The sequence below is a fragment of the Ictalurus punctatus genome, chromosome 22, assembly GCF_001660625.3.
Source record: "Ictalurus punctatus breed USDA103 chromosome 22, Coco_2.0, whole genome shotgun sequence".
NCBI lineage: Eukaryota > Metazoa > Chordata > Actinopteri > Siluriformes > Ictaluridae > Ictalurus > Ictalurus punctatus.
The window spans coordinates 10,084,525-10,106,734 of NC_030437.2; the positions used below are offsets into that span (position 1 = coordinate 10,084,525).

A 22,210-nucleotide genomic window follows, 5' to 3' on the forward strand; every position below is an offset into this window, starting at 1 on the left:
TTGGACTGGGGGAGGAAACTGGATTACCCGGAGGAAACCCCTGAAGCACAGGGAGATGGAAACTCTGTGCACACAGGATGGAGGTTGATATGAACCCCCAACCCAGAGGTGCGAAGCAAACGTGCCCCCTCCATTTATTTATTTGTTTGTTCGTCTGTTTGTTGTGTTCGACATCTAGAAGACAGAGTCCATGATTTAAACAGTATTCCTGTTGCACGAGGTATAGCCTACACATAGTTAACTACAGTATTCTAATAATAGTTTCTCTTTTTTTTTTTCCAAATAGCAGATAGAAAAAAAAATGGATGTAATATTTATCACTTCACATATGAAACTCTGTCCTTTCTGTTTCTCCTTTTCCAAACTTCCTTTTTACGTCTCAAATATTTTTTGAAACCGGACACGACTTCCTGGTTGCTGAAACGAGGCTACATTCCAGACTGAGTACTGAATTACACCGCGTTACTGCGCACTATTCCGCCTTACTGTTTAGTGCGGAAGTGCTGTAGAGCTGGACTACTGACTGTGTCAGTACATGTCACGAGTGCTTTCATTCAAACGCACAGGACTGAGGGACAGACAGCAGCTGAAGGTAATCGTCTGCTTCTTTAAACAACCTGCAGTATTTTATTTTTTAAATACTGCGGCTAAAGCAAACAGTGCGACTCAGGCAACTGTCTTCAGTAACGGTTTGTCTTCATGCTACACTGTTTCGAGCAGTAGTCCCGTTTATATCCAGTATTAATGTCCAGAATAATATATACAGTGTAATATATCCAGTATTAATATCTAGTAATCTAGTATAATGTATCTCGTGTATGTCCAGTATCTCCACGTGTGTTTACTTCACTTCCCTACCTTGAGAAATAGGGACTTGAAGAGGGTCCGAAACCCCCATTATATATTTCCAGTTTTCAAAACTATTAAAGTTATATATATATATATATATATATATATATATATATATATATATATATATATATATATATATATATGCATAATATGCATAATAACTATGCATAAAAATCAATAGTTACTAATCGATGCATATTACAACCTTGCTGAAAATACCCCCCAATAGAACCCACATCATAGAATTTAAAATGGTTATAAAAGAGGTTGTGTTGGTTTTAATGGAAACTGTAATGGTCCCTGTGGTTCTTTACTGGTAGTTTGTTGCCTTTTGTTGGTGGCACGTTATGTGTACTGGATACAATTAATGACCAGTTATGGTAATGGTTTTAATGGTTAATGGTTTGTAATTGTACTTATAGTGGAAACCATTAGAATTTCTGTGATGGTTTCAATTGCTTTTTTGATGGGGGGGGAGTGGCTAATTCCAGCAGAGTAGCGAAATAAATGTTAATGAAATATGTTATTTATATTACTAGAATCAGCCCAGAAATGAAATGTCCCACTTTGATAGTATCAAAAACAAGTAGAGTATGTGAATTATTCAAACGTGCTTTTCTTTACCTTCTAAATAAGTAAAACATTTATGTGAGCAGTGAGTACACAGAATCAGTCAAATATGGATTAGTATTGTACCTCTAACTGATTGAGATCAATTTTATGAAAGTGGAAAAGTCCCTGAACAATAAAAAAGTAACAATGATAACTTTGTTGACATTTGAGCATCATCCAGTGTTTCCTGGTAGAGCTATAAGGACTTACTTCCTTATTAATACCAAGAACTGATTGGCAGTACTTGCCAATTTTGCAGGTTTATTATTGCACTTATTTATTATTTCACTTATTGTCATTGAAAGCAGTGTCATCTCAGTGACCCCAGGAGATGCTTTGAGGATCCTCCAAGGTTGTTCACTTTTGAAGAGCCCAGTGAAGGGAAGAGTGATGGCAGGAGAGAAGAGTTCTCCAGATGACAGACACTCTTCCAGAGTCATTCGGGTGGTGTTTCTGGCTCTTCTACTGGACCTACTGGGGTTCACAGTAATCCTCCCCCTTCTCCCCTCCATCTTAGATCACTACAGTGAAACAGGGGTAAGATTTGTCATAGGTTATAGTTAAAAAGTAGTTAAAACATTTTTAAAGAGATTTTGCCCATCATCATCTGATGCCAAAACTGACTACTTGCATTAAGTGTATATGCTAGCATGAGTCAGTTGTGGGTTTGTGCTTGCACAAGTGTAGAGGAAGTCTGCTTGAGCCGAGAGCAGTTTACTAATGTTTACAAATACTTCCTTAATCTATACACGTCATGAGAAACGCACCAGACTTTATGCACCAGATGGTGTAAGATGTGATGTGGTTTGTAGCATTGTTCAGCTTCTAACAGCATCAAAGTGTACCTTTTCTTTTTTTAAATAAAATCAGGTGAAAAGATTTTTTGATCAAATATTAGATAAAAGCTTTAATAGATATTAAAGTTGGATTTTTTTTTTTTGTACCAAGCCAGATTCAGAATCTAATGTTGTACGCTACAATGATTTTTTGTTTTGTTGTTATGTCAGGATAATAAAGCATATGTTTTTAGTGTAAACTGCCACTTAATGTAAATATTTAAGGGAACAAAAAATTCTCATATTGACATTTTACCTCAGACCTTTTTTTTCTTTTCTTTTTTTCCCTTTTAATTATTGAAACAGGATAATGTGTATCTGTCACTACAAAGCATTGTGGACTGGTTCCAGGGCACTGTCGGAGTTCCTTTGGACAGAAAATACACCAATGTACTTTTTGGAGGTAATATTTACACATATTTCAGTTTCTGGATCTGTATCTCCAAAGCAGCTTGTGTTCCATAGTGAATGAATAATTTCTTTCTTCTTTTTTTTTTTTACTTCTTAGGACTGATTGGCTCAGTCTACTCTTTATTGCAGTTCATTTTCTCTCCTGTGATGGGAGCTGCATCTGATCAGCATGGCAGAAGACCGCTGCTACTTTTAACTACTGTGAGAAGATTAGACTTTAATATGAAGCTGATCTAAAGTCAGAGTGATTGTCAATAGGCTTTGCGTGTAATCTTTGCTCAGACTGACCTTCTGAAAATTAATTATTCTCTGTGTTGCCTAGGCAGGGCTGATTTTCTCCTACATTCTGTGGGCTGTTTCTCACAACTTCAGTGTTTTTCTCTTGTCTCGTGTGGTGGGAGGAATCTGTAAGGGCAACGTCAGCCTCTGCACTGCTGTTGTTGCAGACCTGCCTTGCCCTAAAGCGAGAAACAGAGGAATGGTGAGTCATTGGTTTAATTACAACTGTGTCTGTGTTTCAGGAGGAGATCTAAAAGCCCTTGTAGATGTTTATGTGGTAATTGTGATGACTGACCTGTTCCTTTTTGTGCTGTTTTCACATTAGGCAATGATTGGTGTTGCTTTCTCTTTGGGCTTCACTCTGGGTCCATTAATGGGCGCCTACTTTGCACTGAGGCCAGTGGACGCTGAGTTGTTTTATCAAGGCCCTGCTCTACTGGCAGTTCTGTTCTCTGTAGCAGACCTGCTGTTCATTTTTCTCATGCTTCCAGAGACTTTGCACAAGGCAAGAAAAAAAATAAGAAACATTATATGATTTGTAATTATCCCATGCACTAATATGATAATTACTCATAATTTTGGTGGATAAATAATACTTCATCTATGAGTCATTTTTACAAAAATCCTTTTTGTTTGTTTTAACATAGGGCACCTCAGAGCCCACAGGTGTTCAGGAGATAGGAGACCTGCTCAACCCAGTGGCCCTTTTCAACTTCTCTGCGGTCACAAGAACAAAGGAGCCACCCTCCGTACAACGTAGGCTCATACAGTATACTGTAAATTTAAATCCCACATCAGTAGCTTCTTAGTGTTGTCTAATAGCTTCTGTGTTGAACTTAGTCTTGATTACAAAAATGCCCTATTCCACCTTCAGATCTCAAACCAATTATAAACTCTTATGTTTTCAAAAAATGGCAAACCATTTGGGATCAATGTAGTACAAATAAACTTCACAAAATAAGCCCTGTTGTTGGTAGAAAAGGTTGTTTCTACTTGGATAATTGCTAGGACCGTATCATCTACACCTGTTACCGAATACGTCACTCAAGACTCACTCACAAATTTCTGTTAATAGGTAAAGATCCTCCTTTATGCCCCATATGCCAAAGTCCAATATCTCTGAGGAATATTTTAATGGACTGTGATGGTTTAAGCTGTTTCCGATCATGAAAATAGCCATGTTAGCGCGTATGGAATTAAACTAAAAACAAACAAACAAAGAGTTTGTAAAAATAAGAATGGTATTCAGCATAGTTCTGAGATTATTGAATGACCTCTTTCTGCAACATTCCTTTGGGTGGTTTGACTTAAGTAGGTGTAAGTATTGCACACACTTTATGAAATAGACTGTTACAGAAATGCTGCAAGCCAGTGTGGTTTTACTTTCATACTCAACCATCACAGTGTGTTCCTTACACTGACTTTCTGTTTTTTTCTTCATCTTGTTATTGCTACATTAGGGATGCACAACCTTAAGGTACTAGGCTGGGTGTATTTTGCATACCTCTTCCTTTTCTCTGGTCTTGAGTTCACACTGAGCTTCTTAACTCATCAACGCTTCCAGTTCTCCAGGTATGCTCTACTCAAGGTAAAACTCTCCCAAATATCCCCAAACTGAGGCCATTTTGGGATATTAAGATGGCCCACCATTAATTTATTTTTAAGATCATTCTGGTCCTAGTTGTCTGTACAGTTAACCTTGCTTTTGTACTGTGCATCTTGCACAATATTCCTGCTCTAACACACCTATACAAACATCATGCCTTGACAGACACTCAGTATTGTTCTTGTCTGAATCCCAACACATTTCATTTACATTATAACTGACAATATTTTATTTCGAAAGTCAAATTTATAATGCTTGATAACGGTCAGCTGACTTCATTTGAATTGAAAAAATGTCAAGATGAGCATTTCTTTCTCCCAGCATGCAACAGGGGAAGATGTTTTTCTTCATTGGTATCACCATGGCAACATTCCAGGGAGGATACGCACGCAGGATCCAACCAGGTCAGCAGATCCGGACAGTCCGCATGGTAAGTTTCTTAGTGCAACACCATACCTTTTCTGTTATACACAGTTAGTCATTCACAGGTGCATGAGCATAAAATTATACACAGTTCAAGAACAACAGTTGTGTGTTACTTTATTTCATGGCAAAGCCAGTGAAGATAAATCCATTTAGCATTTTATATTCTCTCTAGCATTTTATACAAAGAACTCCCTAGTGGTAGGAGTATTATGTAAGAGTCATAGAAGTAGTAGAAGTTCAAGAAGTACTGTATAATTGATGTGGCCTGTTCATCTTGATCCCTCAATGTTTGAAAAACTGTTTTTCCATTTTTTTCTTATCTAAATATGCATGAGTAACACCATTGAGATATACTTAAAGAGAAGAATAGACTAAAAGACAGTATTTATCATATTTACTGTGGGCTTTAAGGAATAAGCATTGTCCTGTCAATGATGTGTGCTCTTTCTAAGTCAGATCTTTGTGTTTTCAGGCAATATTATTACTCATTCCAGCCTTCATCCTCATTGGAATAGCATGGAATTTAATAGTGCTCTACATCAGCCTGTTTTTGTATTCCTTTGGTAAGCATTAGCTATTGTTATATTTTCTTTTTGAGAACTGACATTTTACTGGAAAAGAAATAGCTTATTTGACCAACTGCATTCGTTGTGCTTTTCTCCAGCTGCTGCCATTGTTGTGCCGTGTCTTTCAGCACAAGTATCTGGACACGGTGAGTTTCACATCTACAGATAAATGTATTCCCAATATTCATCCTGTTAATTAAATACTTAATAATAATAATAAAGGAAAATTTATTAAATTTAAAAAAGTAACAGTATTTATACTCAGTGTTTGTTGCCTACATTTCGTTTCGTAGCTGAATGAGTAACAGTTTTTCTCATATCTTGATTGCATTAGGCACAGTGAGTCAGAAGGGTACAGTGATGGGGATCCTGCGTAGTCTTGGCGCACTGGCCCGAGCACTGGGTCCAGTTCTGGCTTCCTCAGGTGACTAATCACATATCATTTTGCATGTGGTTAAACAGAGTAAGGAGAAGCCTTTTCTCATATTACTATAGCCTACAGTACAGTACTACTAGCACTCCAGGAATTATCTAACCAACATACATCTGTTACTAAGAGTATATATCATGTTTAGCCTTTTTAGTTGACCATTTCCTGGTCTAGATAATTTAAAAAGAGGCATGTGTAATTCTTTATATTTAGGCAGTTGTTATATTTCCTTTGCAGTGTACTGGCTTGCTGGAGCTGAGATGTGCTTCTTCATCAGTTCGGCTTTATTTATTGTCCCTTTATTCTTACTGAGCCAACTGGAGCAACACAAAGAGGACTAAGAACACTCATGCAGCTTTTACTGGAAATACCTTTTCAATCTCTTTATATATGGCGTACATATATTTTCTACTTTCCTTTTTATATACATTTTTACACAAGAAAACACTGATAGTGCAATATGATTTGAAAAGACTGCAATGCAGTATAACAATGACCTGGTATTGTTACACTATAGGGCTGCATTAGATATTCATTCACTTTTATTGCTAAAATTAAAAACTGTTGTAACTCTATAACATCATGTGGACAGTATTTTCTATAGTGGTGTGAACAATGTAGCTATAACGCACTCGGTTGCATTTATTTTGCAACTACCAGTGTAAGAAAAATAGCTGGAAGTTGTGAAAAGTTGATGAGAGAATTTTTTATTCTCGCAGGATGAACTGTTCACATGTAAAACTACAGACGTTAAAAGTTGACATACATACAAACTTGACATTGTCAAGAAGTTCGTAGTGGAAATTCCGCCTCTTTTCAGTGTGTCAGATCATTTGATTTATTAAATTTAAAAAAGTAACAGTATTTATACTCAGTGTTTGTTGCCTACATTTCGTTTCGTAGCTGAATGAGTAACAGTTTTTCTCATATCTTGATTGCATTAGGCACAGTGAGTCAGAAGGGTACAGTGATGGGGATCCTGCGTCACTGTACAAGTGAACTGTACTGCGTCACTTACCAACAAGACCAATAAGAGCAGCTTCCAAACAGTTCATTGCAATTTTTGTTCTCCAGTGAGAATCATTTTATTTCGAATAACGTGTTGTGTGCATGGTGCCCTGCAATGGACTGGCGTACCATCCAGGGTGTATTTCCTGAGTGTTCCTGAGAAATGCTCAATCCACCACCCTGACCAAGATATAGCACTTACTGAAGATGAATAAATGCACACTAACAAACAGTTTAGATGTTGACACAAGGAAGTCATTTCGAAATTACACTGCAAGAGTAAAGGCATTGGTTACATCTACAAAAAAGAAGAAAATGCAGCTCAAATATGTGAGCTGGCACTCTATGTTCAGTTAAATATACCAGAAACTGAATCAGGATTCACAACAGTCTACTAGTTTCACTTCCAAACTTGTAAATGGAAGAATAAGAAGAAAATGCAGGTATATCGAATTACCTCCTCTTGGCAAAATAGTTATTTTACCCTTATAAAATTGAGTATATTCCTGAAGGTGCCAAAGGAATTGTATTTTCAAGGAGTGAAAATAATGTAAGACTATATATCTGTCATTTCCTAGATCTCCTTAAGGAAAAGAAGTACAAGGTTGAAATTAAATTTAGACTGCAATAACCGTTATTATAATTAAATTGAAAGCACAATTCATGCATTCAACTGTAATCATATTCAACCATTCTGCTGTTCTCTAAACACAAAAATATATTATTATACCACCATTTTCCACAGATAATATGTGATGCACAATGTGAACAAGAAGAATAGTTTTAGATATCTTATTGATATTAGCCAAATATTTTAATCATAAAGGTGATTTTATGAATCAACATCAAACATTTCTTTTAAAAAAAATAATTGACCTTGTTTTACGTTTTGTTCAAATTGATGGAAAGTAAACAAATCCAGAAATTGTGTAATCTATTCCCTCTCTATCATTTTATATGAACCCCTTACATTTCGTTTGTTTTTGTTTATTCTTACATTTTGTTATTTGTTCATTTTTTAAAATTAAAAACAGTTGTACCAAATGTACAGTTTGTATTTTGCGATCTTTATACTTGTCTAGACCGCAGTATGCAGTATAGTTGTGTTGAGATGCTTTGAAGCAAATAAATGCTGTGTTTAATCTGAACACTTGCGGCGCTGTCGCGAGATTTCTTATACCATCTCAGGATGGTCTTTGCCAAGGTTGCCATGTTGTTGGTTTATCCTTCTATATTTTCTTGTGGATTACAGCTAATCCTGTAGGCATTACTTCACTTCCTTTTCTATATACATTAACACATACTGTCCTAGTCTCTATATTCAGTCCATTTGTACTCTTCTTTGCTGTATTTGGTGTTCCTCAGGTTTGTGTTGATTCATTCACACCTAGATTTATGTTTTCGAATATATCTGGCAACCCTGGTCTCTGCTCGCTTGCTGTATAATGGCGGCTTCAGCGAGTTGTAGGTTCTCTGCTGTTGCTAAGGAAGTAAAAAAAAAAGTTTGCTGTCATGCGAGGAGCTGCCTAGAGGTAACGGGATGCACTTTGTTATTACTGGTTTTATTTTCCAACACAAGCGGATAAAACATGGATTTTTTTACTCTAATTCCTTTATTTCAAGCTGTAACCGAGCTACAGAGCTGTGATTGAGACTCCACATACAGACCCAGCACTGAGGTTAGCGTGTTATGCTAGTTACAGCGAGGGTATCCGTAATGAAAGTAGATTATTAGGGGTTTGTATTTTATTATATATATAAACACACAACGAGTTAAGAACCCAGCCAATAATATGAACAAGTCAGGTATTAATGACATTTTGTGCTTGTGGCTGATTTTGGAGAAAGGTTAAAGCCCCTCCAGGTAATTTAGCAACTGCAGCATTTTTACACAGGCCCTTATTCAGATTATTAAACCGCCTTTATTAGTTTAAAGTTCCCCAGAAATCAAACCTACCTTCCCTTTAGTGTTATAGGCACCAGTACAATGAGTATATCTTGAAAAAAGTTATGCAAAATTGTTTTGGAGATGTTCTCGTTTCTTCAGTGTTACTGTTTGTCAGGTCTGGGACATGATAAAGTTTTTTGATGACTAAGTCTGTACTAATCTTGTGTTCGTCCAATTAAATGCTCTCTAAAATGTATATGCCCTCCTTAGGGGCGGTCCTTGTGCTACAGTTGTAGCTCCTTAGCAGCAAACATGGTTTGTTGTTGTTTTGCTGTGTCTTCCTACCCTCTATTCCTTTATCTAACCATCCCTTGGTTGAGGAAAAAATGGTTGGAATTGATTCATTTTGAATCAACATGAATGACTGATTAAGAATGCAATTTTTACACAAAACGGTCTTTTTACACTGACTGTTTACATGCATGTCAAATTCCGTGTAAGATCTGTTTTCGGGTTTCAGCCGTATTCTGAATACGATGTTTATGTGTACAGGCATCACAATATTCCATGGCTGTAGTAAGTATGTCTGCATTGCCATTCCTAAATACCGAGCCTACAGATAAGCATCATTTAGCACCCATAATGCCTTGTGGACTGAACATGCGCATATATTCTCCCTTCAGTGGATTTTATGAATAAGGTGTTTACATGCCACAAATTTCCAATTAAAACAGGGATATTCCAGGGGTGGGAATCATAATTTGGGGACTCAGAATATTGTCTTAATCTGAATTTACGCAATCGGATTGTGGCATTTATGTGACCCAATACTATACTAATACTGTACTAATTAGAATATTGCTAAATTCAGATATCAGAGTATTGATGTGCCTGTAAACGTATTCACTGTTGGGGCTTCTCCATCAGAGACCTGAAGCGTCAAGATACGTGTCCCAGTGATGAACCTGCGGCTCTCTGTCACTGTCAGCACCGCTGATGATCGACTGCGGCTCAAACGTACAAAAAAACACGGCATATAGTAATTTAGTATATCATCTTTATTGAAGTCAAGTGAGAAGTCCTTCACAGTTGAAAAACGGCTCTCGTTAAACTCTTCGCTGTGCTCCACGTTTATCTAGTATACTAAGCTACTGTCTGGTTTGTTCGATTTTGACAGGGGTGTGGGGTATCTCGTATGATATAGGCCTTACCAGCTTATTAATTTGGTAAATTATTAGTGTTTCTGACAACTGAACGTAGCTGAAGATATCTGTTCTCATTACAGATATCATACATTATTTTCTGTCTAGCTAACTGAAATAATTATCCACATGTATAGTGTGTGCAATGGTCTCAAACACCTGAATTTCAACACATTCTGTATTACTGAACATTTATACTTGTAACTCGATAAGTAAGCAAAAAAAAAAAAATCTGGGCTTTTGTAATGTCGTTCAATCATTTTTATTTTCTGTATTTTCAGAATGTGAGCGTATAAGGATAATGGCACTTGTTTGTGTCTGAAAACAAGTGGGAGAGTAGGATGAATGAGAATGAAGACCTCATCGTCCCATTCCAACCTCAGTCAGAAGAAGCACTCTGCAGGAATGATGCAGCTAACTTCAGCATAGCAGTGGCAAATGACAGAAGCAGTAAAGAACAGCTCAGTAGTAAGAAGTCATCTAACGAAGTGCTCCAAACCCCTCAAGATGAGCAAAGGGAGCAAGACAAACCTGGTACCTACATTCCTCGTCCACCTTTGCTTCCCAAGCCTCTTGGCATGGCGAAAGGAAGTAGGAACATGTCGTTTGAGGAAAAGAAAAAGGGAAGACGAATGAGGAGCAGTCAAGAGAGCCTCACCGATCCAGCCGAGATGACCTCTTCAACTGACTCCCTTAGGGAAGTCTCCAATTTTTCTGCACCTAGTAGCCATATGGTTTTAAAGAATGGCCAGGACGCTGGAGTAAGTAATTTTGATCAAGTGGCCTGGCAATCCCCACCATTCTGGGATCGATGTAACAGCTTCCCTGAGGACGACAGATGTCTTTCTGGCCAAGGCCATTTTTCTGGGCAGCATCCTAAACCTTCCAAAATTATTCTTTCCCCGCTGCAGCCTGCAGGAACTTTTCCTCCACTGGAGTACAGCATCGCCGCCATGTCCTTAAGGACCGCTAATCAGATTGACAGGGATTGCTTGGATTATAGGAATGGGAGCCTGCAAGAGAAGTTGCAAAAGAACCTCAGTGACAGCCAGCTTTGGGACACCATGGTGTCGGACAGAACCTCAGTCAATTCCATGAAGTCAGCCTTCAGTGTGCTCAACCCAATCCGGCCCAAGGATGTGAGGAACAGGTATAATCCTTTTATTTGTTTGTGTTGTGAATGTAGACTAAGCCACATACTTCTACTACTTTCACTTCCAGATTGTTCACTCATACAGCTCACTGCAAGGATGCCTTGGTCATATTTGAATGCTTTATGTTTATGCACAGGTCGCCTGCTGTCACTGTAAAACTATGAAGTTTGTCTGGTTTTTGATGCATGTGCATTTCTGTTCATTATTGTGCCTGGTGTTTTGTCTAACCCTGTTTTTAAAATGCACACAATCATCTGGATTATCACTTTATTTAGTACATCAAACTATTTCGTAGATTAATAAGTACATTTCACAAATGTACCAGAGTTTGCAAGTCGAGAAAGAATAAAGAAGCTGTAAATGGGGGGGGGGGGGGGGGGGGGGGGGGGGGTCAGTGCTTACTTTCTGTGATAAATTGCTTTAATTTGTGAATTAATTTAGGTCCAGTATGTTCGAGTGCAATGTAAGGGAAAGAGAACTGAAATGTGAAGTGGGGTGAAGGTAAGGGGATTAGGGCTGGATCAGTGAAACACTTGCTCAGTACGCATTCATCATGAAGAATGGAATTTTGTAGTGGACTGGTTATTGCCAGGTCTTGGCTTGCTTTGTTTTGGGAGTTTGTACTTGACTCAATTCTAATCTGTCAAAATAGATGTGAAACCTTTCTGTTAAACATGTACTTAACATACACATGCGGTTTACAGGAGCTTTTTGGAGGGCAGTGTGATGGGCAACGGAGCCTTACTCGGAGCTGAAGAACTGGACCGGTACTTTCCGAGCAGGCAAATTGGGATTTATGTTGCCACTTGGAATATGCAGGGAGAGAAGGTGAGTTCGAGCTTAAGTGCTGTGACACAAAGACTCAATATCATTGACATGCACAAAATATTTTATATTAATGGTGAATATTGCATGCAGGGGCTTCCAAACAACCTAGATGACCTGTTGCTCCCAACAGACACCGATTTTGCACAAGACTTCTATATCATTGGGGTTCAAGAAGGATGCCCTGATAGGTAAGAAGTTTGCTGTCTGTCTGCCTGTCTTTGTTCATCTCGGACCCTTCACTCAGCATTTTGTGTATTTACAGGAAGGAGTGGGAGATCCGTCTGCAGGAAACTCTGGGACCGTACTATGTGATGCTGTATGCCGCTGCGCATGGAGTGCTTTATCTCACCATCTTCATACGCAGGGACCTCATATGGTTCTGTTCCGGTTGGTCTTTCACCTTGTAGCATTGTAATTTTCCTACAGTACTGGCTCACACAGCATTGCTTGGCAGATTTGTGTACTTCTCACTTCAGACTGATTGAACAACCATTGTGTTGGCTTCTTTTTGTAGAGGTGGAGCATGCTACCGTCACCACACGGATCATTTCGCAGATTAAGACCAAAGGGGCAGTGGGCATTGGCTTCACTTTCTTTGGGACATCCTTCCTCTTCATCACATCTCATTTTACTTGTATGTAATAAGTTTTAAGTCTCCTAATGGAAATGTACATTCACAGTATACTTGCCATTGCGAATTTATTGCTAATAGGCAACCATATAACGCTTGGGTATAATTTCTGTTTCAGCGGGAGATTCGAAGGTCTATGAAAGGATACTGGACTACAATAAGATAATAGAAGCTTTAGCTCTTCCCAGGTGCCTTCCTGACACCAACCCTTACCGTTCAGTTGCCTGTGAGTTTCCTTTTAATTAACCATCAGCTTAGGCATCACACATTCATCATAATGAATTACTCAACGACTTTATTCTCAGCGGATGTGACCACCCGATTTGATGAAGTCTTCTGGTTTGGGGATTTTAACTTCCGCCTTAGTCAAGACCGGGGAAGAGTGGAGGATATTTTAAACCAACTAACCGTGAAAAACATGGACGCCCTCCTACAGCATGATCAGCTGTGCAAAGAAATGAAAGATGGTTAGTCTTAAAGTTAATGACTGAATGAGTCTTAATAAGCATTCGTTACATTCATACTTTGAGTATATGCATTGTAGTATTATTTAAAAATAAATGTAAGCTTGAGTCCCAATGGCTCAAGAAGAATATGTGTAACCATTAATTCCTCCTTATAGGTTCCATCTTTAAAGGATTTCAGGAAGCCCCAATCCACTTCACTCCCACGTACAAGTTTGACATTGGCTGTGACGTTTATGACACAACACCCAAGCAGAGAACTCCATCATATACAGTGAGAAAATCTTCATCTTCAGCTCCTTTTAAAGTATGTGAATACAGTTTATAATGTTGTGTGCCCATTGCTAGACATTTTTATCTTTATATTGCAGGATCGAATCCTTTTTAGGAGCAGACAAGTAGATGACATCAAGGTGGTTAAGTATACATCCTGCTCATCTATCAAGACCTCAGATCACCGGCCAGTCATTGGCATGTTCCAGGTCAAGCTCCGGCCTGGTAGAGACAAGTAAGCAGCAATTCAGTCAATGGATTGTGAGCCTCTGATGTATAAGGAGCAGTTTGTAATGTTTATAGATCTATAATAATCGTGTAATGATTTCAGATAAACCTGATATTTCAATATAATCAAAAACCGATTGATGTTGATCGACCTTACAATGGAGTGGACTTCTTCTCTATTTTATTCATTCCAGACTGTTCTTTATATTTTTCTGCATAGAAAATAGTTTCAGAACAAGCTCCTCAGCTCTGCCACTTTACTTAAAGGGGCAAATATATTTTCACTGTAAGGCTTGAGAGGAAATTAGTCAGTGTTTTCATTGTATTTGTGTGCACTTTACAAATTACACACTGCTTCTTTAAATTTGAGAGCTTCATGGAACTTTAGAAGGGAACTTATAGGATTATGTGAACAAGCTTGTGCTATAAATTCTTCACCACTGTTAGGAGGTTGTTATTATTTCCAGTTTGTAAGATTGAGTGCTAATTCACGAGTACCTCCCCTCTAGCATTCCGTTGGGAGCGGGCTTGTTTGACCGAGCCGTGTACCTGGAAGGCATCAAGAGGAGGATTACGAGAGAACTGAAGAGGAGGGAAGCAATGAAGAACCAGAGCAACAGCACTGTCTGTTCTATCTCCTGATCCAGGGTCAGCAGGCGTCAGACCATATCTTCCATATTCTGAGCTACTGACTCAGGAAGCTGGACTTTCAGGACCAAAGGGAAGCTCAGAACTGAGGGAGATGTAGCGTTTGACTCCCCATCCAGGAACATACACTCACTTGAGCTTGAAAAGAGGCTGTGCCTTATCGTTCAAGGTCTTGGGTTTGAGCTGTAAATGTCCATGAGAACACTACACGTTCTGTAGAAAGTGATGAACATATATGGCTGAGAATGAAAGGAATGTAAAAATGACCTCTTTATATCTTGTGCACTACATTTTACCTAACGTCTTTGAGTTTTTATATTAATGTGTCAGCTTATATTTAAGATCAAATGAAAGATTTGTCATACAACTCACATTTTTCAAACTAATACAGTGTTCAATGGCCTTACATGGATAAATCAGCAGCTCAACTAACAGACACAGATTTGCTACAAATACTAAATTATTATTTTTAAAATATTTATTTTACAGATTTAGTGTAAATTTGGCCAAAATGTAGTTGGTATCTGTAACAGTGGAAATGTGACCTAGAGAAACCACCTTGCGTTTCTTTAGCCAGAAATTGTCTTCTTGCAGCAGTGTGGATGGGAAAATCCAAGTCAAAGTCTCATCTAGGACTCACGTCCATTGCCTTAACTTCTTATACAAAATAATTCAGCCTTTTACTTGATGTCAGCTGGCTATTTATAAAGGACTAAGAACTGATTTTGACTAAGTAACTATATTCCTCTTGCATGGGCCACAAATAAATACGTAACCCTAAATCATGCTTTTGTATTACATTCCTCACTGTTGATGGAAATGCCTGAAATCCTGTTTATGATTCCTTTTGTTGCTTTTCTAGAACATTGTTTCAACCTAAACAAGCATATTTTTAATGTTTACAGAGTTATTTAAGTAACATGACGCTATGACTGAATCTACACTCATCTAAATGTTTTTTTCTTTCTTTCCTGGGTTAGTACAGCTATGAAAATATAGTTTTCCCAATATTTAAAACAGACCAAAGAAATATAAATAAACAAATGAATAACCAAGTAATAAATGTAAACCACATTTATGAACAAAAACAGACACGAAGAAGCAGATGGAATTGCACATTACAATGTCAGAGCATTATTAGAATTTGTAAAATGTGAGAAGAAGGTTGTGTGTACATGAGGCAGTCATTTATAATGAACAAACTAAGATTTAGATGAAAATGACATGTAGCGTATGCAGTCATAGGTTTGTCTGCCAATAAATATACATCACACAACCAACGACGAGAGAAGCGCTTTCAACCGTACAAAGGCATTAATGCTCAGAAAACCTTTTGAAAAACTGTTTCCAGTCTCTGCCCAGGCTTCTGACTCTCAGAACAGAACAGGGTAGTTTTGGGTTGAAATGTTGCTGCAGGCCTGGCTGTTTTATATTTCTTATAATGGGCTTCTTTCGTAACCAATCTCATTAACCCTAAGCAGATTTTAACATTGCCACTATTTTTACGAGTGTTTTCACAGAACCCAGGTTTTAATGATACACCAATAATCTGGCATTAGTTTAATAATAATTTTTAATAAAACAGCTTGTACTCCTGGGTACACTAATGTATATTTTTTTGTTAGAAATTTAGTAACATAATGCCAGTGCCTCATATCTACAAAAACCTAGGCTTGATTATTATCACCTGAATATTAGGTTGTTGAAATTATACATTACAGTTCTTTTGAACAATTTGAACATAATCAGCATCTCTCAGAACAACATTTTAAATAAAAAAATAAAATCATTTAATTTGGATTGGACTCAAATGATCAACCTTTATTAATACTTAGTGCTAAATTAGAAATTATTACTTCTAATGATTTCTTAGCACATCAGCAAACTTCACATGAAACTGACGTCTTGCATTACTATGTGGTAACAGGGCCCTTCAAGTTTTCAATTGCCTAAAGCCAGTCTGCTGGACATGTTACTGCAAAACTGTCCACATTTATTTACTCTGAACAGGATACGAAAACACATCCACGCAATATAAGAATTAACGAGCCCTCTGAAGGCGAAGTTCAATTTCCATGAAGTACTTTGACTACCAATGTCACTCAGCACTTCTCCAGAACAGTTCAATAAAAGAGTTCCATAAAAAGTTACACTGTAGGTTGGTCACTGGTGTACGCAACTTTATAATCACTACATGTGATGATGTTCTACCGGAAGAGGCGATACATGCGAGGCAGACGGCCATCTTTGCTGGATAAAGCAGCCTGGATATGCTCATAGGAGGGCAGCTCAGTCAGATCTCCTAAAGCAGCCACAGCTGGTTTGCTGCGCAGCATCCTCGTGCTGACTCTTTTGATGTCACTGGCTGTAACATTACCTTAAATTAGAAACAAGATCCAATGTTAATTTTTATAATCAATATTATATATAATCTGATTCAGTCTATGTATGCAAGAAAGGGGAAACCAACAGAGCAGACAAAAAAGCAGCCTTCTCATTTTCTCCTTTGTGAGTGTATGTTTACATGTTTAACTAGATTCACTTAGGAAAAATATGATCTCAGATCACCAGTGAAATGGACTGAAATGCAATTTGGACTTACTGACGAGAGTGCACAGCTCATGAGGCAACTTCCTGTGGCCTGTGGACAGAACTTGCCGACCGACATCCTCAAAGATGACTGGCCTGGACTCTAAATTCATCATCAGCATGGATTTCAGCTGAGTCTTTGCTCTTTCCAGTTCCATCTGCAAGTAAGCAAATCATTTTGGTATAAAAAATATGCTCAGGTCTCAACTTGAAGTCATCTGTAAATATAGAACTGTACCTCTCCTGCTGTAGCAGCCATCTGTATAAATTCCCTAGTGATTATCTCCACCATTTCCCGCACCTAAAAGGAAAAAATATATTTACAAATATTAACACTCTACTAAATGTGTCCTTTTTATTTATTTATTTTTAAATATATACCATTTTGCATTTGTACCTGTCTTGGGTCTGCGCTAGCATGAATGCAGAGCAGGCCACTGTCTTCATAGCTGTGGTGGTACGACGTAGCATTGTACATCCAATGATGTCTGAAAAACAACATAATTCAAACCAGACATTACTTAAAGTTATATTTTTAGTATGGAATATGCCATCAATAAATAATAAAAAGGAAGACTGGACCAATAGAATACTGGCACTTGGTTTAACACATTAATAGCAACTACGATATGGACAAATGTAGCATATTGTTAATACTCTGTTACACAATGCAATTTGAACAGAGTATTGTATATTTAAACAAAATTGGTGGACCTGCAAAAATTCTATTTGTTAACCCATTCAGTCTCCATAAACTCTTTTATGGCTTTTGATCATGTTTACATGTCTTGGTAAATCCAAAGAGCTTTTATAACTAAAGATACAGATGGTTGTTGGCCTAAAAAAATTGATATTTAAAAATACATCATCAGTTAAAACATGCACAAGCAGGACCATAATGAAAAGTAAAAAAAAAAAATCTTAGGCAGAAAGACAATACATGAGCCTCCAAGTCTGCACAGGGAGAGGTGAATAGATCTGGAAACCATAATTTGCAGAATTTATTTAGCAGTGCAACAAATGGTTCAATAAATATTGTACAAAAATAAAACCATACATCTCTGTAGGTTTAAACGTAAAATGAGTTTTCATTGTGATCAAGGGTGCCAATTATTCTGGACTTATAACAAGCAGCCCTATGAGCAACATTACAATTTCTGTGATGAAGTATTCTCAAATGTATCCCTGACAGTGGGAGAAGGTGCTGTACCTGTTGAGAACATTCAGGTAGAGGCGGGTAAACATGCCTTTTCCTGGGCCGCCTGCCGAGAACGAGCCTCCTCCCCCCATCACCATGTTGAGGACAGCGAAGGGGATGAAGTCTTCCTCCTGTCAGTGGTTCAAAAGAAATCGCAAGTTCTCTGTCAGCAGTGTATTCGATGAAAAATGTATCCCTGCTGACGGTTTTGCAAACTCACCAAGAAGGAGCAGCTCTCTAAACCAATCATAATGTGAGTGAGTTCTGGGATGGGTGTGGGTCCAAGGCTCACATCAGACATGTCCTTCTCCATCTGTACACACACGTGGGAATGAGCATAGATCAATACAAATAGAATAGAACAGAGTACAATGGAATCCTATTATGGTGTAGGTATGTTACTGACACTAAACTCACTTTAACAATGCCTCCTGTGTACTGGGCCATGGAGCGATCCACATTCTCTGGTGTGCTTGTGCCCCAAACTGGCTTCACATCCAGCAGATACTTCCTGGCACACTCCACCAGCTGCTCATGCTCGACCCCCACACCTGCCAACACCATGCGCTCTGGCGTGTAGTAGCTGCGCATATATTTATGCAGCAACGTCCTGTCGATCTTGTCCACGTTCTCCACTGGGCAGAAACGGGGCAGGCCTACGGTGTTGTCTCGGAATGCTGCCTGCAAACAAAAAGAATGAAACTAATGTCAGAGGGTGGGTAAATGAGCTGTGGTCGGATAGGGAGGAAGCTCGGTCTTAGAATAAGACGGGACTAGAAAGGAGTAAATTAATCAAGCATTAACCATAATGTGTGTCCAGAAAACATGATTTGCAAATAAATAAATAAATAAATAAATAAGCAAGCAGGTCTCACTCACAGCATGAATCATTTCTGTTAACAGAGGCTCAGGATCAGGTCTCATGTTTAAATCTTCCAACTCAAACCTTACTGTCATTCGGGTCATCTCGAGCTCATCGTCTGTGGAAAACACAATGCTTAGAAAATACTCAAGAATACATCACAGCTGTAGACTCTTCCTAACAAGTGTGGCATGACCTTACCTAATAAACGCGGCTGCAGAACAGCATCAGCCAACAGGCTAACCACAGTATCCAGACCCTTGACTTCAGCAGACACCGCATACATTGTTGTATCCCTGAAAATAACAATAAAAGCTACGTTAAGAACAACTTTTAGAAAAAGACTAAACAAGGAAGATTTCAGTGCTAAAAAATAACAAAACCTGGATGTTTGGCAGTCACAGATTCCACCATGTTTTTCCAGTGAGAGAAGAATTTCATCTTTACTTCCATACTGCGATGTAGACTAAACAATACAAGAAAACAAAACATGAACAAAACTTACTGGTGACTTATCACCATCCTTTATTTTTTAAAATGCGGTATAGTAAACATGAAGAAGAAGAAAAAAAAAAACTTACAGAAAATGCAAGCTTTTCCAAAAAGTGTGAAATCCCACTAGGATATTTGGCTTCATAGCGGGAACCTGAATTTACCAAAACTGAAAACAAGACACAGCAGAATGTGAGCTTTAAAAACCTTATCTAACCATACTATGTGAATAAAAACAATAATTCTGGAGTAATAACAAAAACTGAGTACAAACAGTCTAATCTTGATTCAGGGTGAAGAATATATTCTTTATCATAATAATACTGACTTTTACAAAAATTACATCACAGACGCATACTATATACAAATGAGCCCAACCAACCACAATGATCTACATGGTCCTGTGAGCATTCAAACCAATCTCAGGGACTATAAATACAGTCGGTTCTATATGTATTTTCATAATTTTGCATCTGTACAATACCACAATGGATTTGAAATGAATCAGTCAGGATGTAATTGGAGTGTAGACTTTCAGTTTTAATTCAAGGGGTTTAACAAAAAAAATGCGTTAACTGTTTAGGAATTTGAATGTTTGGTGGTTGAATATAGCATTCAGTCTGGTCGAAATACTTATGGAGCAGAATATATGCTATATTTAACCATGAAACATTACAGGTTCACTATTTTGTACAAGTATTGCAAGGCATATCAGAATCACAATGTCCATCAATATACTCACAATATACCATATTTGTCACACATATACAACAAAACACACGAAATTATCAAAATTATATACTGTTGAAATGAGTCACATACATACCTCCAACTGTGCAAAACTGGCCAAACTTATTTTGCGATGCAACTTTAAGGCCGTTCTCTAAAGTGGTTATTTTGGTTTCATATTGTTCATGACCATCAACTGAAGCGAACACAGGCTTGGGAATGCCAGGTAAAGGTGTAGACAGTGAAATATTAGGATATCCACTTGCACTGCTGTATTGTCTACATGCAGCAATGCCAAACCTACAACAAAAGAGCAACACTGTTGGCCAATCAAGATATTGTAATTAGGAGTGTTCAAAAGTCATTGTGGAAGTGGCACATTTAAAAAGCAGTAAACACTACTTGCATACAACATTTTTTCCCCACCAATCATAAACAGTTCATAAACAGACGTTAATAAACAAGATCTAAAAGTCTTTAAAATAAAACACACTACTTTAAAAAAAAAAAAATAGAACATCACTTTCTTACGTTAATTACAAAGTCATCACAGACACACAAGATTACAAGGTCAACAATCTTTTGCAAGTGTTTCTGCCATCATAAAATGAGAATATCTTTATGTAGTGTTTAATTTCCTCCACCTCAAGTTGTAAGAAGTTTACCATATTCACTCGGCAACATCTCGGATCTGTAACGTGTTATTGCTGGTGCTAAACACTCTTTAGACTGTTTCCTAAACTTCACCAAGGCAGGATTCTTTTTGACATTTTTAAAAAGCTTCAAGCTCACAACAACAATAACCATATATCATTTTAGTTACTTCCCAGCTCCCAACACACCTGATTTAACTGATCCGATAATCAAGACCCATTCCTGAATTAAAGTGGGTGTGATGGAGCAAGAAACTCTAAAAATGTGCAGGACCGGGGGTTTTCCAACCAAGGAACCTGTGGTGTAGCTGATTCCTGAACTAGACGACTCGACTCATCGATTCATCGATCATTCTGATCTAGCTATAATCACCACAATATAAACCGTGTCAACTACTTGACTTTAACTACTAGGTTAATCCATAATACAGTAGTAAGTATGAGAAGCTAAAGGTAAATTAGCCAGGGACGTTCATTTAGCTCACTGCACAAATTAACAAGACAGTGATATTACACTGAACTTATTCTCCTAACATTTATACGTATTACTGACGAACGTTGTCCATTATTGATAAATAACGACAAGCAAATAAACCCCCACCTCTGTATACGGCCCCAACACCCGAATCTCGACATGTGAGACGCCATGTTGGATTTTTTGTGACCATGAGCAGTCCCCGGATGTGATTCAAGATCACTTCCTCTAGTCGCTGTAGCTTAAAATAACATTAAAATTTGCGAAAGATGGTGGTGATGATTCATATACATTGCGTGAAAACATAATTACTTTCACAAACCACAGTGAATTTATAAATATAATGCCATTTAAGATTAATAGAAAAATAAATAAATAAATAAAATACAAAATAATATATAAATCCTTAAAATGTGCCACAGAAAGTGTACTGTAATTATTAAGTCGTCCTATGTTATGTTTATAAATTGACCTTTTAAGGAATCTTAATTAATCTTAGGAAGATTATAGATTATGTTATAAATTATACTTCATATCTCTTTGAAATGTGACATTTTAATTCTCGGTTTTTACACATTATAAGAAAGAAGAGTCGGGTGTGTGGGTTTTTTTTTTTTTTTTTTTTTTTAAACCTAATTAATCTTATTTTGTCCTTAGCTAAATATTTTATATACAAGTGTAAATTTAGTAAGAGTACGCCTCTGTTGAACTTTTTTTTTCTTGTGGACTTAAAAGTTTACATAGATTTCATTTCTGATTCTTCTAACAAGAAAGCTGTGAAACCACGGAATCTTTTTTAAAGGTTACAACCTCTTCTAGCCCCTGGTACATAACGTGTTGTCATTCTGTATTTTCCTGTGTTATTTAGGA

General features: G+C 37.6%; 3 protein-coding genes across 7 annotated transcripts; 2 read left to right on the plus strand and 1 right to left on the minus strand.

Moving 5' to 3' along the window:
* The first annotated feature begins 438 nt into the window (after window positions 1-438).
* On the plus strand, window positions 439-8,042 carry mfsd10 (major facilitator superfamily domain containing 10). 3 transcript variants are annotated; one of them, XM_017451777.3, is made up of 13 exons: window positions 439-592; window positions 1,773-2,001; window positions 2,607-2,703; window positions 2,809-2,912; window positions 3,034-3,192; window positions 3,316-3,495; window positions 3,638-3,746; window positions 4,451-4,562; window positions 4,918-5,026; window positions 5,495-5,585; window positions 5,687-5,734; window positions 5,923-6,012; window positions 6,256-8,042. In XM_017451777.3, exons 2-13 carry the CDS (start codon window positions 1,855-1,857, stop codon window positions 6,357-6,359), a joined length of 1,350 nt encoding a protein of 449 aa, XP_017307266.1. In that variant the 5' UTR covers window positions 439-592; window positions 1,773-1,854; the 3' UTR covers window positions 6,360-8,042. The 3 variants fall into 3 exon arrangements, with proteins under 3 accessions (XP_017307266.1, XP_053530505.1, XP_017307267.1); XM_053674530.1 differs by having other exon boundaries at window positions 4,451-4,578; window positions 6,256-6,393; XM_017451778.3 differs by having other exon boundaries at window positions 441-592; window positions 1,770-2,001.
* A 250-nt stretch (window positions 8,043-8,292) lies between these two features.
* On the plus strand, window positions 8,293-15,124 carry inpp5e (inositol polyphosphate-5-phosphatase E). 2 transcript variants are annotated; one of them, XM_017451774.3, is made up of 11 exons: window positions 8,293-8,558; window positions 10,398-11,266; window positions 11,975-12,098; window positions 12,189-12,286; window positions 12,361-12,485; window positions 12,613-12,732; window positions 12,848-12,955; window positions 13,035-13,196; window positions 13,352-13,467; window positions 13,565-13,701; window positions 14,204-15,124. In XM_017451774.3, the coding sequence occupies exons 2-11, from the start codon at window positions 10,458-10,460 to the stop codon at window positions 14,334-14,336; spliced, it is 1,932 nt and encodes a 643-aa protein (XP_017307263.2). In that variant the 5' UTR covers window positions 8,293-8,558; window positions 10,398-10,457; the 3' UTR covers window positions 14,337-15,124. The 2 variants fall into 2 exon arrangements, with proteins under 2 accessions (XP_017307263.2, XP_017307264.2); XM_017451775.3 differs by lacking the exon at window positions 8,293-8,558 and adding an exon at window positions 8,586-8,705.
* A 277-nt stretch (window positions 15,125-15,401) lies between these two features.
* pmpca (peptidase, mitochondrial processing subunit alpha) lies at window positions 15,402-21,569 on the minus strand. Of its 2 annotated transcripts, XM_017451776.2 has the most exons (13): window positions 21,467-21,569; window positions 20,310-20,512; window positions 19,573-19,652; window positions 19,375-19,457; window positions 19,193-19,287; window positions 19,009-19,109; window positions 18,547-18,810; window positions 18,350-18,442; window positions 18,142-18,260; window positions 17,329-17,419; window positions 17,170-17,232; window positions 16,945-17,089; window positions 15,402-16,719 (listed from the first exon to the last, which is right to left on the minus strand). In XM_017451776.2, exons 1-13 carry the CDS (start codon window positions 21,511-21,513, stop codon window positions 16,550-16,552), a joined length of 1,554 nt encoding a protein of 517 aa, XP_017307265.1. In that variant the 5' UTR covers window positions 21,514-21,569; the 3' UTR covers window positions 15,402-16,549. The 2 variants fall into 2 exon arrangements, with proteins under 2 accessions (XP_017307265.1, XP_053530504.1); XM_053674529.1 differs by lacking the exons at window positions 19,193-19,287; window positions 20,310-20,512; window positions 21,467-21,569 and having other exon boundaries at window positions 19,573-19,628.
* Between the last annotated feature and the right edge of the window lie 641 nt (window positions 21,570-22,210).

Excerpts from the sequence above, each read along its gene's own strand:
- mfsd10 (XM_017451777.3), top strand. The coding sequence starts at position 1,855 with ATGGCAGGAGAGAAGAGTTCTCCAGATGACAGACACTCTTCCAGAGTC. Across the intron at positions 2,002-2,606 it reads ATCACTACAGTGAAACAGGG|GATAATGTGTATCTGTCACT; the intron begins GTAAGATTTGTC and ends TTATTGAAACAG. Across the intron at positions 2,913-3,033 it reads CGCTGCTACTTTTAACTACT|GCAGGGCTGATTTTCTCCTA; the intron begins GTGAGAAGATTA and ends TGTGTTGCCTAG.
- inpp5e (XM_017451774.3), top strand. The coding sequence starts at position 10,458 with ATGAATGAGAATGAAGACCTCATCGTCCCATTCCAACCTCAGTCAGAA. Across the intron at positions 12,287-12,360 it reads CAAGAAGGATGCCCTGATAG|GAAGGAGTGGGAGATCCGTC; the intron begins GTAAGAAGTTTG and ends GTGTATTTACAG. Across the intron at positions 13,197-13,351 it reads GTGCAAAGAAATGAAAGATG|GTTCCATCTTTAAAGGATTT; the intron begins GTTAGTCTTAAA and ends TCCTCCTTATAG.
- pmpca (XM_017451776.2), bottom strand. The coding sequence starts at position 21,513 with ATGGCGTCTCACATGTCGAGATTCGGGTGTTGGGGCCGTATACAGAG. Across the intron at positions 19,110-19,192 it reads TCTGCAGCCGCGTTTATTAG|ACGATGAGCTCGAGATGACC; the intron begins GTAAGGTCATGC and ends TGTTTTCCACAG. Across the intron at positions 18,261-18,349 it reads TAGAGAGCTGCTCCTTCTTG|GAGGAAGACTTCATCCCCTT; the intron begins GTGAGTTTGCAA and ends AACCACTGACAG.